The sequence below is a fragment of the Eucyclogobius newberryi genome, unplaced genomic scaffold, assembly GCF_026437365.1.
Source record: "Eucyclogobius newberryi isolate DKJ021-1_F unplaced genomic scaffold, fEucNew1.0.hap1 SCAF_8, whole genome shotgun sequence".
Lineage (NCBI taxonomy): Eukaryota > Metazoa > Chordata > Actinopteri > Gobiiformes > Gobiidae > Eucyclogobius > Eucyclogobius newberryi.
In genome coordinates, this window is record NW_027316500.1 from 11,650,362 (window position 1) to 11,668,404 (window position 18,043).

Sequence of the window (18,043 nt, forward strand, 5' to 3'; positions counted from 1 at the left end):
ACATTTAAAGGAAAAACTAAAAGCTTACATTAAATAGTACAAAAAGTACAATAAATAATGGTCAACAGGAGAGCTTTTATAACGTGAACTCTTTCCATGACACGAGTAGTGGGCCATTAACGACTGTAATTCATGAATTGTTAATTAGCTCATTCTTTTGATTAAATGCAAGGTCATTCCAGGAGGCTAACACCCCAGACATGGTGATGCCAGGCAAATAGCCTTTTCTCATTTCAGTGCCATGCTGTCAGGTGACCTTTGACCCCAGGGTCAGGGCCAGCCTCATCACTGCTTTGTGTGCACATGTGGGAGGCCACTAATATTAATCCCATTATGGACAAAGTGGCTGTATAAATGTAACATTCACTTTCAGGGTCGCTTTGAAGAGGTGCCAAGTTTTACCTCACTGCACTCACAGCTTTTATTATTTTAACATTGATTCTGGGACGCTCTGGTAAAACCTAATTTCGAGTAATCTGGTAAACAGATTTCACTTAAGATTCAAGCCATACATTTTTGTTACATGTCAGTTATTAGCAGTGTTGTGCCTGAACGCGTTCATTGAACGAAAGTTCATGAACGCGTTCATAATTTTGGTGAACGTGAACTGAACGAGCGGTATTACTGCTGAAGAACAATAATTTGAACGCGTTCATTCTGGTGTCTGTGAACGGCACCTTCGTTCTTTTTATTTTCGTTCCATAAAGTGTCAGATTTCTAGTGACTTCCAGGTGAAAAACACCGTTAAGTTGCCCAAAAAGAGCCTGTGTCTGGCAAGTGTGAGAGCTCCAGTTGTAGAGGCGATAGATCGCGCAGACAGAGATTTTGCGTGTCGCACCGCACTGCGCATGCGCATCAAAACAAAAAGCAGCACGGACGCGACCGCAACGTGTAGTCAACAGAGCAGCAGGAGTGGCCCTGCTACGACCATTTACGTCTGTAAGCAAGTTTTGCCTCATGTTTTTGAGAATATACTGTGGGGTTGAAAGCTGCAACTGCTGCTAGTACTACTACTACTACTACTACTACTACTACTACTACTACTACTACTACTACTACTACTACTACTACTACTACTACTACTACTACTACTACTACTACTACTACTACTACTACTACTACTACTACTACTACTACTACTACTACTACTACTACTACTACTACTACTACTACTACTACTACTACTACTACTACTACTACTACTACTACTACTACTACTACTACTACTAATAACATAATTGCTTCCTGTGGTTGTATTTGGGCTGTGGAAATAATTTAGAAAAAATATTGCATAATATTGAAAAAAAGAACTGAACTAGTTCATTTTTTGGAGCTGTGAACTTAGTTCAACATTTTGAATTATGAACTATGAACTGAACTAGTTCATGTAGAAAGTGAACTTTCCCAACACTGGTTATTCGTGTGTTTGCCTTGTCTAAACAAATGCCAGTAAGTTACTAATACAATAACAAAAAACACTTTTAAACACATTTGTAGCTCACATAAAAAGCAAATAAAGAAATACTACCTTGTACAAAACATTAAAGGTGCACTATGTAACTTTTCTGGTGGAGGGGGGCACGCTACTTACTTGTCTCCATGGAGAAGTTGTTGCATTGGTTGTACGTCATTAAACTCATTTATCTTGGATTTATTACATGCATTCTTACATTCAGCGTGTTGACCTGTGACTGTCTGGTGGTGCCAACTGCTTGTCTCCATGGAGATACAGCCCAGAAATATAAAAGACAAGCATGGAGCATTTCCTCACCCCAAAAGTACCACAGTGCATCTGTAAGATCGCACCTTTTATGGACCTGTGTCTAGTCTCTGAGGTGATAAAATGACTCAAATTGTGATTATGCACTGTAGCCTGAAGCGCTCTTTTGAACTACTGAGGGCAAAAACTGCTGCGAGGTATGATTGCACTATGCAGAAAATGTACTCTCTCTCCTGTAAAAAGCCATCCATTTACCCTGCTCGAAACAGCCGAAGTTTATCAGCGCATAAATTAGCTCGGTAGGTGTGCTCTAGTTCTTTCAGGACATCTCACCACATATATGCCACGTTAGAACACCGAGGGCCGTTCTCTGCTTTGTATCCCGCTGCATCCTTTCAATCAGCCTCTGCCACATCGCCCCTTTTCTATTTTCTCCGCGTCGCCCTCTCGCTTACAACTGATTTTGTACCATTCGGCCAATACCTCATCTCTCCACTTTCTATCATTCGTTCTCATTATATCAAGGAGGGGCCACACCGCGCCTCCTCCATCAGCGAGCGGTTATCTCCTGTCGTGAATGGTAGCCTTGATCTTTGTATAATTTGTGTTTGTGTGTGTGAGCGAGCGAGCAAGACTCCAGATCTTCCCTCCGACATCAGTTTTAAGCATGTCTAAAGCCGAGCAGAGCCACAATAGATTTTTTTTATTGAAGTCTTACTATTCTCATTTTTCATTGTAGAGCTGCTTTCCTCGTATTCGGGCAATCTGTCAAGTGACAATGACTGGAGCAGGGATGTGTAAACAGGTTATTTGCATACAGGAAATTGCTTTATTACTTTGTGCATCCCCACATGCTGTCACTATGAGAGAATACTGCTGCATCTTTTTACGCCAACAATGAGTTGAAAAATAGCCTATTTCGTCACAATACACATATAGTTCATAGTATTGTGCAAAAGTCTTTGAAAGAGATTAAGACCAAGGAATACAATGGCAACAAAAAGAAAACCACAGAGCTGAAATGAAACTTTAATCTTTTCAAGTTTAAGGGCAAATGCTCACTGACACAAGAAAGACATATAGAATGGAATGTTGTAAATTTGAATGACTTGGGACCAAATGGATGGAAAATCCTGTTTTTATTTTCTACTCATGACTTCTGTGCAGTAAGTGTTTTTAGAACCCGGGCTGGATGCAATTTGTAGCTGCCTTAGAATGGGAACTATGTTGTACAGTATATTTAGAAATATGCATGGGCGATAGAAATGTGTTAAAATAAGTTGAATAAAGGTGCAGAAATATCACTTTATACATGTAAAAATAAACAACCTCCAAACATGCTCAGTTGTAGCGCTCATGTAGAAAAGAGTCCACAACAATCAGGAAACAGGCTGCTTCTCTTGTACCATGCACTGTCCCTTCACTAACTGCGATCATAAGCTGTGATATAATGACCAATTCATTATGCGCCACAGCCACAAACTGCATGTTTCTCTGAGGTGCTGTTACACACCCAGAATTCACTAAGAGGCCAGCGTGCTGCATTATAGTGCATTTGCAATAACAAACATAAAGCAATATAATACGAGGGGAGTTCTGTATGCAGATCCTAGATGTTAAAAGAGTGTTATGAAAAATGAATGTGTGCAGTAGGAGTTTATGGAGCTACAAGTCAAGTCAGGTGGAGAAATATTACTATACAAATTGTGTGTACATATAAATATGTACATTATCATAATATGTGGCCACAAAAATGCAGAGTATTGTTTTTAATGGTGCAGGGCTGGAAGATATGACAAACATTACTTTTGTCATTGTGTTGATTTGTCACAATTTAAACTAAAAAAGACTCTCGATATTAATTTCCCTAATATCAACGCTGCAGACCTTTAATCATTGTCATTTAACACAAAACAGTCGGGGGGGCAATGCATTTATATCATTAATGGGAAGAAAAGAATGGATCGGATCTCGATTAAAGTTCGTTTAATTGCCCCTCGTTTAATGTGTCAGAAGTATTTGCCTCTCAGGAAAAGGTTATGGATTTATTTGTACTAATACTTAATGTAAGGATATCTTCATCTCTCGTCTCCTCTCATTTCCTAAGTCATGCGTGTGTCTGGTAAATTTGAAAAATGCTCTTTTTGATTAATAAATGTGGAATGGATATTGCCAAGTATAGTCTCCATATAACGCCAATGATTCACAACGTGTAACACTTTTAATAAAGATAGCTATAAATGAACAGAATATATTACATTTCAAGCTAGCTGTCTCAATTGGCCCTTATCTAGGCCGACATGACTGATTTTATGATTGTTGTTTGTTTCAAAATCTTCAGTTAGTGACACTCTCTCTCTTTACATATTTATATATATATAGAGATGGATGGATAGAGAGAGGGATAGATGGATGGATGTAGATATAGATGTTGGTTGGTTGGTTGGTTGATTGATTGATTGATTGATTGATTGATTGATTCAATGGATATCAATTGTAGCTAATCCTACCTTCCACTTGAGTCACCGAGCCAGTGAATGATTCTGTTCACTTCTTCTCCAGTCTGTGGTCGCATTTGAAAAAGAAAAACGTGTGGATAAACCATATTAATACTCCAAGAGCTTAATCAATGCAATTAATCATACGCCATGCTCCTATTAGGTATTCAGATTGGATCATAGATTTTGATTGACCACATGCTTTCCTTGGCACGTATTATTTGCGAGCAGGAAGGCAGCGAGGCAGCTGTGGTTGAGGGGAGTGAAAGCATGTTGGAATTGATTCTGGGTACAACTCCTGGGCTAATATGATGCGGGTGGCTGCCCACAAGCTGCAGGCTCCATCTCAGTCCTGACAATATTAACTGAGTCCACAGATCAGCAGCCTACGAACTGTTTCCCCTTTTTCCAATTGACTTTGTTTGTGAAAAGACACTTCACACTCATAAAAGCACAAACACTGTCATACGAACTGCACACGCTGAAGTTCAGTATGAGGGTTTGACTTATGGACTTATAGACTTTTTAAAGGTGTATTTTTATATAATGTTAGCTCTTAAATTTGACAAATATGATGATCTTACCAAAAATGTGGACAGGTTGTGATACAAAACCAATGGGTCTTTTACATACTGTATGCGAGTTGGTACATTAAGAATAGAAGGCTACGCAGTATACCAAATCATCATTCTAAAAACTATGCACATTTTCACAACAGAAGCTAACAAATTACTTGGATTTGAAAAATTATGTATTTTTGAGGAGTATTTAGTATCACATATTGTACATAGATCTTTGCTTTGCATTTTGTTCATTGTAAATTGCAATATTGATCTAAAACGGCTCAATAATAGAAACAGGTTCAATGACTGCAGCACTGATAAGCTCCGCCTCTTCATAGTGGTATTCTCCTGTAGCAAGCAGAAGATTTCCATTTACTTGCTTTTATTGTTGGAAAAAAAGGTTATATGACATGTTTGAACCCTATTTGCATGACCAAGAATTTTAACTTTTGGAATAATAATGAAAACGGGCATTATCGGAGCTCTCCAGCCACAAATACAACATCACTCAAACATTGAAATACAGCACAGAGTTATGATGGTGTGAACCTCATGAAATCGTATAACTCAATAATATAAACCGTATCAGCATTTAGGAACCATCATATATGTCAATGTATGTGGATTATTCTTCACATTCCCATAATGGCTTCTCGCTAAATAGTGTTTAATGATTATTTTACCACTTTGCTTGAAAAGAGCTACCATTGGATACTCTGATTATACAGTGCAATGCAAGCGCCAACCGCTTCCTTTCCGTGACATTATATACACAGCTCTTTATAAACTTCTGTCCATATCACAGGCCTCCCAGACCACCCTAATGCGGCGTACGTGCATCCTAGTATCACACATATAATTTGTACGCTGAGGATATAAAAGGCTACGAGAAGCATGCGAGGGGTGAAAATGAAGTCCGTGTCTGTTTGGTGCTTGCGATCCCTCGAGACCGGGATGCGAGCAGGACATGGTGCGTTAGTCATGTGATCAGCAGTCTCTCATTCGGCTTTGGATCATACAAGGATTCACTTTCATGTGTGACATCGTGAGAACATGGTGTGTAAATAGAAGACAGTAGATGGAGGGGGATGTGGCAGCTGCAGTGACATGCACCAGTGCATTTTACAATCCCAAACCACAGGCCAGTACTTAAGGTGAGAGGAATCAGCAAATACGTCATCGGACGAATCTCAGTTAAAAAGGGATATTAAAAAGATAGGATTTATTTGAACAGGCTTTATTATTTTTAGTACAGTAATTCAACCTCTTAATCCCTGCATGAAAAAGAGATTGTAAAATTATTGTTATACGTTATTGGTTTTCAAAATTATGGATCTATATCTACTGTATGATCAGGAAGACACTATGTTAAAATTACATGATACATAATAATGAACACAAACATGAAATTGTACTAATTAATTCAAGTTTATTTTTTCAAAAGAACCTTAAACGACTAAAATATGACTTTTGGATTCCAATCCCACAAGGATATTTAAAATGTTTTTTTTACAGCATTTGAATGTGTTTTTGCACTCACCAAACTGAACAAATGTATTGTAATCCTTTACCAGTACTGTGTATGTGAACTAAAGAAAGCCCTATCTCTGATCAGGGACCAGAAATATTGTCCATCTATTTGGATCACACAATAATTAAAATAAAAACACATACATTAAAATCTGCTGCTTACCTCTGAGAAATATCGCTATAAAGAGATATGGCCAATCAGTTCTGCAGTTTTGAACAAAAAATAAATGGATGTTTGATTTATTAAGCTTTAGATCAATGGTGCAGTTTACAACTAATACAATTTTAAATATTTGTCTACATATGTTATAGTTTAATGCCAAATACTTTGGGGAAAGCATAATATGCCTTCTTTAAATACATTGGTGTAATCCCTCATTCGTCCAGGAGTGTTCCATTGTAGAAAGGGAGTGTCTGCAGATCTGCGGCGCGCAGCCGAAACTGCCATGTTATTTTTGTGCCGGCCGCACGCCGCGGCTCCTGAAACTGCGCCGCTATTTGACTGCGTTTTAGCGCCGTTTTAGACCGCGCAGGGTTAAGGTCAGGGTTAAGGTTAGGGTTAAGGTTAGGGATAAGGTTAGGGATAAGGTTAGGGTTAAGGTTAGGGTTAAGGTTAAGGTTAAGGTTAAGGTTAGGGTTAGGGATAAGGTTAGGGTTAGGGTTAAGGTTAGGGTTAAGGGTTAGGGTTAAGGGTTAGGGTTAAGGGTTAGGGTTAAGGGTTAGGGTTAAGGGTTAGGGTTAAGGGTTAGGGTTAAGGGTTAAGGGTTAGGGTTAAGGGTTAGGGTTAAGGGTTCGGGTTAAGGGTTAGGGTTAGGGTTAAGGGTTCGGGTTAAGGGTTAGGGTTAAGGTTAGGCGCCGCGGCTCTTCAGCCACAGCCTTGTAGAAAACATCTTGTCTAAAAATTCTCTGCAGTTTTTCCGACAGTCCCAAGACATAAGGGATAGAAACACTCTTCCTTCTCTGTTCAGTTTCCCTTTTGTCCTGGTTCTTGGTTCTCTTCACTCTGTTGAGAGCCCAAGTGGGGTAACCACAGGCTGAGAGAGCATTCCGGACGTGTTTTTCTTCTTTCTTCTTGCCCTCTTTAAATACAGTATTATATCACCTTTTTCAAATCAAGTGTAGATGTGAAAAACCTTTCTAAGAGCTTTATCGTGCACATTAATTTCCTGTTAATGTTCCCTGTGTGTACTATTTTTACTAGTTTTGGTTTTAGCCTTAATTGAATGTGTGTTTCAATCCGCACACTTCTATCAGTTCAATCCAATTGTCTCTGACGAGTTAAATTCAGATTGTTTTTCTTTATACAGGCTTTTTATAAACACAACATATGTAACATAAATAATATTTATGTGCGCAAGAAACTGTCGGCAGGATTCCAGTTTGTGTATATAACCAGAGCGGTCTGTTATTATTCAGAAAACCAACTAATGAGTTGATACTGTATATAGTGGCAAATACAACTTTTCTGGGGGAAGGTTTGCTACCTGCTTGGGAGCTGTTGTTTCTGCACATTAAATAAATGTATCTTTTGCCATGGAGACAGGCAGGTGCACCAGTCCAAGTTACAGGTCAGCTCTGTGGAGAGACAACCTCACAGTCAGAATGCATCATTTTCTAAATATATCCAGGGAGACAAACAGGTGGTTCCATTGTGCACTTAATTTGTTTTAACTAAAACACTACATTCCAAAAGCTTAGCCTCTTATGGATACATTCAAACATATTATGCTATTTGTTTTCTCATCTGCTATGAAAACAAAGTATTATTTTGGTTGTTTACACCAAAATATGTTTTCTTTTCATTTTTCGAATGAAAAATACTCTCTTTAAAACAATAGCCTGACATTTTCTTACTAATTGTGTACAAGATCATTCTAAAACTACTGAGGAAAGATCTAGTTTTATTGATACCTTTTTTTCTGGACTATAAATCAAGCTCAAGAGCTGTTTCTCCTCCTCAAGAGCTGGTTCTCCTCCTCAAGAGCTGGTTCTCCTCCTCAAGAGCTGGTTCTCCTCCTCAAGAGCTGGTTCTCCTCCTCAAGAGCTGGTTCTCCTCCTCAAGAGCTGGTTCTCCTCCTCAAGAGCTGGTTCTCCTCCTCAAGAGCTGGTTCTCCTCCTCAAGAGCTGGTTCTCCTCCTCAAGAGCTGGTTCTCCTCCTCAAGAGCTGGATCTCCTCCTCAAGAGCTGGATCTCCTCCTCAAGAGCTGGATCTCCTCCTCAAGAGCTGGATCTCCTCAAGAGCTGGATCTCCTCAAGAGCTGGATCTCCTCAAGAGCTGGATCTCCTCAAGAGCTGGATCTCCTCCTCAAGAGCTGGATCTCCTCCTCAAGAGCTGGATCTCCTCCTCAAGAGCTGGATCTCCTCCTCAAGAGCTGGATCTCCTCCTCAAGAGCTGGATCTCCTCAAGAGCTGGATCTCCTCAAGAGCTGGATCTCCTCCTCAAGAGCTGGTTCTCCTCCTCAAGAGCTGGATCTCCTCAAGAGCTGGATCTCCTCCTCAAGAGCTGGTTCTCCTCCTCAAGAGCTGGTTCTCCTCCTCAAGAGCTGGTTCTCCTCCTCAAGAGCTGGTTCTCCTTCTCAAGAGCTGGATCTCCTCCTCAAGAGCTGGATCTCCTCCTCAAGAGCTGGATCTCCTCCTCAAGAGCTGGATCTCCTCCTCAAGAGCTGGTTCTCCTCCTCAAGAGCTGGTTCTCCTCCTCAAGAGCTGGTTCTCCTCCTCAAGAGCTGGTTCTCCTCCTCAAGAGCTGGATCTCCTCCTCAAGAGCTGGTTCTCCTCCTCAAGAGCTGGTTCTCCTTCTCAAGAGCTGGATCTCCTCCTCAAGAGCTGGATCTCCTCCTCAAGAGCTGGTTCTCCTCCTCAAGAGCTGGTTCTCCTCCTGAGTGGCTCGAGCTCCACTGTCTCGCTCGTGTCCGTCTGATGGAGTCAGATCTCTCCTTTACTGTGAAACTCCTCCAGGTTTCTTTGTAGTTTTTCCTGGCCGAGAAGGTCCCTCGCCCCCACAGATATTGCTTGATTAGTTTTTCACTGTCGCCCTCAGAGGCAACCGTTGTGATTTTGGGCGTTACAAAAATAAATTGAATTGAATTGAAGTCACACCAGCTAAAAAATGCATAATAGAGAAGAAAAAAACATCTATAAGTTGCACTGGAGAATGAAATGTGGTTGCAAGTGTGAAAATAACAAATAATATCACATACAAGTCGCTCCTGAGTATAAGTGTATAAGTATATAAGTATAAATATAAATATAAGTCGCACCCCGGCCAAAACTATAAAAAAAAGGTGCGATTTATAGTCCGGAAAATACGGTACTTGGTCAAACGATTAACTAGTTTCAATCCTAATTAATCCCTGAATAATGATTGTTTTTGGGGGATTTTCTGTCCAGTATCAGACCCATGCATTAGTAATAATGCCATAACATGTAGCTGTCCATGTTTCCACCTGGGCTCCGTTGTTGCACACTGTCCTTAGTCTCGGCGGAGAAGGGTTAGATTAATGCACTGTACCCTTTGATTCAGTGTTGTACAAAAGAAAAGCCTGTCGCTGAATCCCCCGGGAGCTCTGACGCTTACACTTCCACAGAGCCGATGACAACAGCCTTTCATCAACACAAACGCCCGCTAACCGCGCTCGCTAACCACAATGCAATGCTTACAGTAGACTCGCATGCCTGGCCTGTGCGCGGATGTTTATAGTGAAATAGTGGTGTTATGACCCCAGGCTATGCACTGGAGATTTCAGGGTTACGCTATTGTTAAAACTGTAACACTTGGCATATTTACTGAAGACGTTCTGTCCTTTTGGGAGCGATGAAAAAGTTACACCTTTCCCATATTGTTATTATTCACTATTTCAGACACAAAGGTGGTCCATAGTTAAAACTGTTAAATAGATAATCTTAGAAATGATCTAAAAGGGTTATCTGAAAGTAAAAGAGATGTGCTACAATATTTTGGGAGAAATGATAACTACAAAACATTAGCTACTCAATAGTAAGAAATGGTAAATACAAAATAGTAGATACTCAATAGTAAGAGCTGTGCTATATACAGTGTCAACATTTACACATTGACCACATCAAAATTGGGACTAAAACTGGACTAGACCAGCATTAAACAAGGACAAGGACAGGACCTTGTCTACATTTCTATTAAAGTCTGAGCACTAAAACAATGTTGCGTGACAATGTTGGTTATATAATGCCATATGGATGAATAAGGCATAATCTATGAGGCATAATCTGATCATTTCTGTTTCCATTTCCTCACAGTAATATTATTTTATGCGCTCCTATTGTTGTGGTCATTGCTTTAATCATCCACAACCACCACTGCCTTTCACTATTGAGCCAAAGCCATCTCATCTCCCACAGTGCCTCTACTCATACACCTGAAACAGCACAGTCCCTCTGTCGGCCACCAAAGCCTCCCAGATAAAAGACGCACAAATCAAACAAAGGGCTTTTTTCTTTAGCACTGTGGTCCACTCGAGCCTTCAGTCCCAGTCATTTAGGAAAATAGGAGTTTTACATCATTGACCAGAATAACTTTAATTGAAAAGGAATGTCTTTTGAATTGGCTCCGACTCCCTCCTCTCTCTCTCTCGACATACACATGCTATTATTCTATATAATAACTAGATCCAAGGACATCTGCTGGGGAAGTGAGTGTGGTTTGGGCGGGTGGGACAGATGCTCTAAAGGAGGTAGATACCTTAATTTATATTGTTTTCTTTCAAGTTAACTCTATAGAAGAGTACATGTGGTGAACTTTTGCAATTTGCTAATTTGCAATTATATTAGTATAACAACATCAAATTTGCCATAATGAATGCATTCATATTATACATATACAATGCATATGCTATATCACAGACACAGCCATTAGGCAGATTCTATCAACAAAATGACAGAATCGGAGGCTGCATACCTGTAGTTACGCACCACAGCTACTAGAGTACTACACCGCCCCTTCAAACATTACCCCTGAAGAGAGGGAGGCACTCTCAGCACTACAAAAGGATCACAGTCTACATTCTACCAGCAGACAAGGGGCGCTGCACTGTGATCCTCAACACAGATGATTATGAAGCCAAGTCACCCGCCTCCTAGAGGACATGACCACATACTGTATGAACATTTGACAAGTGACCCTACCAATGGCTACAAGAAGAAGGTGACTGTTTACAGAAGCTTGACAAGTAGGAGGTTATAGACGGGCCTCTCCTAGGGAAGCTATTCCAACCATTTATGGCTGTTCCACTTAGACCCATTGTGTGCAGCACCGATTCCAATAGAGCTGTGTGGCTAAGCATTTAACAACAATCTTGGCACCATTGGTGTGGAACACAGAATATCATGTGGAAAACACTCTGAAATGTGTGGATACAGTGAAATATCTCCAAATGTACTGATGATCTAATGGTTTTGTATGATGTGACTGCTCACCTAAGATAACCTTTATTTGTCCCACAATGGGGACATTTCAGCGATGTAACACAGATTAGGCACAGAAACACAGATCAGGCCCAGAAGTATAATAATAAACAGATAACTTAGAAATAACTCTTATAACCTTAATAATAACACTCTTATTAACAGGTTATATGGACAGAGAAATTGTACCAGGGAGGATTGACATTATGTCACAGTATTGCACATAATTATGACAGCATTGCACATGATTGTGACGATGATTGACACATGTTCAGGCCTAACAGTGTTTATTGTTGAGTCTGACAGCAGCAGGAAGGAAAGACCTGTGACACCTCTACTTCACACAGCAAGGGTGGATCAGTCTCTCACTGAAGCTGCTCTCCAGAGCGGACAGAGTGTCCTGCAGGGGGCGACACTCATGGTCCAGCATTGATGTGAATCTAGCCAGGACCCTCCTGTCCCCCACCTCCTGCACCGAGTCCAGAGCACAGCCCAGGACGGAGCTGGACTTCTTGATGACTCTGTCCAGCTTCTTCCTCTCCCTCTCTGTGATGCTGCTGCTCCAGCAGGCCACACCATACAGGAGGGCTGATGCCACCACAGAGTCGTAGAAGGTCTTCAGGAGTGGCCCTGTCACTCCTGAAGACCTGAGTCTCCTCAGGAGGTAGAGCCGACTCTGGCTCTTCCTGTACTGTCTGTGCATCCCGGCAGTGCATCCCTCTGTGGCAGCGGTGACCTTACTGGATAGGACCAAGCTGACACCTGAACACATTTGCAAACTACTTGACTTCAGTCTAAACACCAGCTACTTTCAGTTTCAGGGACACTTCTAAAGACCACAGAGCATCTGTGTTTCTCTATGACGGTTGTTTACTGTATTTATGTTTTGGTTCCATCGTCATTCAATCAAGAGTACTATTTTCCACACGTGTAATAGAATTTGTAATTAATTAAGCTTAATATGACCTGTTTTTCTTTCTCTACAGATAACGACGTGGAAGTTCCAGAGGAGCAGCAGAAGGATGGTGAGTGACAGAGGATTTCATGGTTCCTTTTCACCTTTACACCTGCGTCAGAGTACACACAGGCAGAGTGAGCAGCTCCCGACATGCCAGGATTTACTGCATTTGACTGGAGGCAGATCAACCTGAGCGTTTATTTATTCAGATGACAGGCTTGATGTCAAGAGAATTCTATTTCCAAAGCTCGTTCATGCACCGGTCATATTATTAGGTACACCTGTAATAATGATTGTGGATTTGACATTTACACGAATCACGGATATTATTCAGACTTTTTAAGGTGTTTTGAACAGCAACGCGTGTTTAATAAATTAAAGTATGTATAAGAAATATTACATCATAAATCATCGTTTCCAAATAAGAGAACATCAAGCTTAAAAACAAGATGTTATTTTGGAACTGGTTATAAATATTGGACTGAGATTAACAAAGCACTGATTGTTTTTGATTTGACTCTTGACTTGACAGAATTTTGTATTTGGGCCAAAATATTCCTGCCATTACACAAAAATGGATGACACAAATTGAACTAATAATCAAGGACTAGACCACATTATAATTAACATTTTGTAAAAGGAAAAAAACACATTCTGACTTAGAAAATTGACACATGTGACAGACTTTGGACCAAATGGGATAGTTACATTGGACAATATTCTTCTCTCTTTGCTCGCTTTCGGTTTTTTGTGTTTTTCTTTTCAACTTTATATATATTAAAAAAATAAAAAGCTTATTTATGACCGTTTTGTTAGTATAAGGAATTTGAGGGCTGAAATGACCAGAACATGTTAAATTAAGGTGTATGGACTTTAAAAACACTGAGGAGAACGTTCTGGAGAGCCCATGACTTAAGATAGTGGATTTTCTTTTGTTTTGAGCGCTAAAGAGGGAAACCGCCTATAGATTATATATGTGAATGTAACAAAACAACTCCAGATGTGTCTTTGATAAGGGAGAAAGTGTATAACAGGTTTTTAGCTCACCGTGGGACCTTTAAAATTGCGTGCAGGTGTATGTAAGAAAAAGGCCAGAAAGGGTACATGAGCTTATTCCCAACGCCATTTTGTTCTATTGCTTTTGGGCCACAATAGCTGCAGGCCTGCTTAAGAATCAGCCATGCAGCATCTCTTATACCGCGGCACAAACACAACTGTCAGCACATAATGCCTTTATCACTGCACCATCTTGGCACATGGCCTGAGACTCCCTGATACTGCTTATCAACATCAACTATTGACATCAGGCTGTGCACTCATGTCCTGCATAAGCAAAAGCACGAAAGGCCATTTGGGAGACTGCTTTTTATTCGAGATGTATTCAGCGGACAGACTGGTATTGTGTGGAACAGTAAAGTACTTTTTTGTGGAATGCATACAGTAAAGTGTATTATTCAGATTTGGTGCATATTATAAAACATGCTTTGTATTTATACAGATTTTACTAAGGGCAAAGTACACTCTTTGTCATATTCAAATTGATATTACCGGTAGTACTATATTAGACTGTATGGACTAAATACTTTACTCAGGGTAGGGTTGTAAAAAAAATTAAAATAGTATCTCGCTTTCAGACTTCTTCATGAATATTCTCCGATGAAGAAATTTGGATTGGAGCCGTCATTAGCATTAACACAGGGGAAAAACTAAATACATATGGAACACATAATACATAAACAATCGTCACTGAGGCTCGACACACTTCACAATCAGTCTGTGTTTAGTTTATTTAGTTGTCAAAATTGCAAGCTATTTAAAAAATATATTATTTATTATCAGTATATAGAGTATCAAGCTTCATGCACTTTCCTTTGTTTTAAAAAATATTATAAAATGTTAATTCCGTGACAACACTAACTCAGGGTTACAATAGAGCATTTGGTTGAGTTGACCCAGTGACCAAAGTGTTGACAGTTTGATACTGGCACTTATTTTCTTTTCCATTATTCTTCCTCAGGGCATATGTTTAGAGAATACTTCTATGTATGTCATTTAGAAGTCAACTATCTAGATTTGTGCTTTACATAACACATTTTCTATTTTCCCATTGCGGCAAAATCATGACAGTTTAAAGGTAGAGGATAGAGTACCATGAGGCCGGATGAAATTGTATGCAAATCGTAGAAGTAAAGGCCCAAAGGGAAAGAATACCATGAACTACTGTTATACGTTTAGTCTTGTACAACAGTCTATAGCGGTTTGGGCTGTTTGATTTGGCAGATGACCGCTGTTTAAATTGTGAGGCTAAATGTGAAGTGAAAACAGCTTATGGCCCTATCCTCATGATTGTGTTTGCTGAGTGGATTTGGCCCGCGTCTCATTCTCATCTTCTCAAAGACTCCATTGTACATGTGCAACCAAATAAACCCCAATCAATGTTAGTTTTACTCTGCCTCTGCTGAAGAAAGTGCTCTGATTACTGTACTGATATAGGACGCGGGCTCTATCAAAATGCTTTCGTTTTTTTTTTTGTATCAAAGTCACCCCATGATTTGCCAATTACCCGCATCTGTGTTTTCAATGAGATTCAATTTTGGGCCGACATAAAAGAGGGGCTGCTTCATAAGTGCACTGTAAAATCTGATCCCACCGAGTGAAACAATGTGAGCGTAATGGTGGAGTCATAAAGGCCTCCATCAACGTCTACGAGCCTGTTCTGTTCTTGTGAGTGATGTTTAGATTTCCAAGTACTATCTTTAAATAGCATAAGAGGACTAAATCAAGGCTAACATTGCTATATAAGGACTAAAACATTGAAAATACTTGGACTAAATCAAAATGTGATATGTTACAAAGATTCTATAATGTTGCCCAGACCATTTGGGTTTTATAAATACAATTAATGGCAGTAATGGTAATTTTTGAATCATGAAAAATTAAAATAAGGTTGCACAAGCATTCATTCTAGTGGCACACGGAGAAGTAAAGCAGTTTGAGTGAGGTGTTAAAGGGCCTGTACCCAAGTAAATCTGTTGCCACGGTACAGATGTATTGTAAAAGCAGCTATTTGGCAGAAAATTATAAAGTATTTCAATCTCCGCGAAGAAGGAAATGCAATGTTAGTATGCTAATGTGTGTTAGCGTGTGTGAAATACACGAGAACGTTTGCAAAGAGTTTAAAATGAACTACCGGTAGTTCTGCGTTTCACCTTTTAAAACTGTGAAAAATCAGATACAGCGCCTTTATTGCAGTGAAGAGAGTTAGCTGCATAATGAAGGTCTGAGTCTGGTGAAGGTGTGGGGACTTTAAAAACATGAAGGAGCACCACCACATAATGTTAAAGTGCTGGCGATGCCTGTTGTGTAGTTATAATATTAAAATGTCAAACTCAATGTTGATACGAAGGAAAAGCCTTGATACGTTCTCCTTTTTTAGACAATAGAATATAGCTTTTGACACAAAATAATAGTAGTTTAATTATTGTTGTCATGTGGTCTGATATTTGTTCTGATAAAGATCGAGACCATTCTTTCTAGTTTCAGTATCAATCACTATCTAATTCTCAATAAATGTGACAACCTGGGACTAAATATGCATAATTGAAACAAAACACAACAACAGAAATGTGCTTAATGATTATTAACTTTATTCCATGGTTGAAAGAACTAAACTGCGTACGACCAACACAAAATCCTGGGCTGTAGCTTTAAATCTAAGTCTTTGTCAATACTTCTCTTACACCAAGAATATATTAGGGTGGCAAATTTTAAGCACAGAATTAACAGACAAAAAAAAAGGCCTACATCTCAATTTGAGCACCAGACTTAAACAGGCCAAGTCTTTGTCACTGTCATGGTGGTACCAGCTTGGCTCAGTTTAATAGTGTCCTTTCTCCAACGGGCAGCCTTTGATTGTGTTCCATCAGCTTGACTCTGAATCAGTCTGGACCCCATTCAGACCTCCCAATGTCACCTGCTCACACATGAAATAGGACTATTGTCCCAGGACGGCCTCAAAGGCTCACATTCTTCCCCTGCATCCCGCTTCACTGGTTTAGTCAGACAGGTATAAAACAAAACTGTAAGAGCCTTCTGTGCGGTTATTCTCCAAGATGACAGTGAATTTCAAAATGTTTGTCTTGTAGATTAAAGAAAAGGCCTAGAATGTTCCCGAGTGTGGCATGATCTTGCAAATATTCAATTACAGAAGTTTTCCTTGCGCAGAAATACCTTGAAAAACTTACATTCTTCCAGTGAGCGTCTCCATGGTGATACATATGTTTAATGCCATACTGTGGAACATCCCTGGCAAAGCTACGACATCTCATTGCAAACCTCTCTACATGAAAAGTTACACAGTGTCCCTTAAGTATTTGACAGAACTTAAATGTAGAAGTAAAAAAAGAATGTGCCATTTTTTATTTTTTTACTTTTTACTCCAACAGTATTTTAATGTTACACTTTTTACAGTATGTTCTTTGTGTTCTGGCTACTATGCTGTTTTACTGTTTTTGTTTAGGTTTTTTAACTCAAAGTATTATTTTATGTACCACTAAACACTTTTTAAAAACATATATATACACATTCCAGATTCAAAGATGTCATTCGTTAACACTAAAATACTACTTTGTGGTTTTTGTTCCCTGTTTACAGACACCACACCACCATCGCCCACTTCCACAGCCAAGGAGGAGGAGGAGGAGGAGGAGGAGGAGGAGGAGGAGGAAGCCAACAGGGGTACGTGGTTTTCTATCCAAATAGTATTATTATTATTACTGTACCACATTTGACTGGTGGTAAGTTACTTCCCCGCGAGACTGTGGATAACTGACCACCACATTATGAGGCGGAGGTTTAGAACTACAGGACCTTTAGTTATACAATAAGTTCTGTATTAAGTAATATTGGGGGTGGGCAATATTGACAAAATATAATATCTTAGCAATCAAAACACACTGCAGTAGAGGTTAAAGTACACACAAAGTAAATAGATCATACATTTTATCTTTTTTTTGCAAGATTATAATTAAACATTTCAAATTTGTTGTCAATTTGCAGCCTGTTTTTTATAATTAGATCATTGAACGTAAAACACAGAACAGAGCAGAACGCTAAATCAAAAGAACACGAGTAGCACAAAACATTCCAAGGCACATTCAAATTCAAATAAAAGTTCCACTTTGTCAAAAGTCTAAGTTTGTCCATTTTCAAGTCTGAATGGATTTTTTTCAGTTTTTCTAATGTTTGTTACTTTGTCAGTCCAGTCTTTGATCATTAGTGAGGTTTCTATCATCCATTTCATTTTTTGCCATCAACAGTACAATGTGTTTTATCATAT

At 39.5% G+C, this 18,043-nt stretch overlaps 1 protein-coding gene across 1 annotated transcript in view; it reads left to right on the forward strand.

Moving 5' to 3' along the window:
• Positions 1 to 18,043, forward strand: part of macrod2 (mono-ADP ribosylhydrolase 2) — a 583,152-nt gene that overhangs the window by 524,879 nt on the left and 40,230 nt on the right. The window contains exons 10-11 of the mRNA XM_072436382.1: positions 12,734 to 12,772; positions 17,359 to 17,442. Of these exons, the coding sequence (XP_072292483.1) occupies positions 12,734 to 12,772; positions 17,359 to 17,442 (123 nt within the window). The remainder of the gene's footprint in view (positions 1 to 12,733; positions 12,773 to 17,358; positions 17,443 to 18,043) is intronic.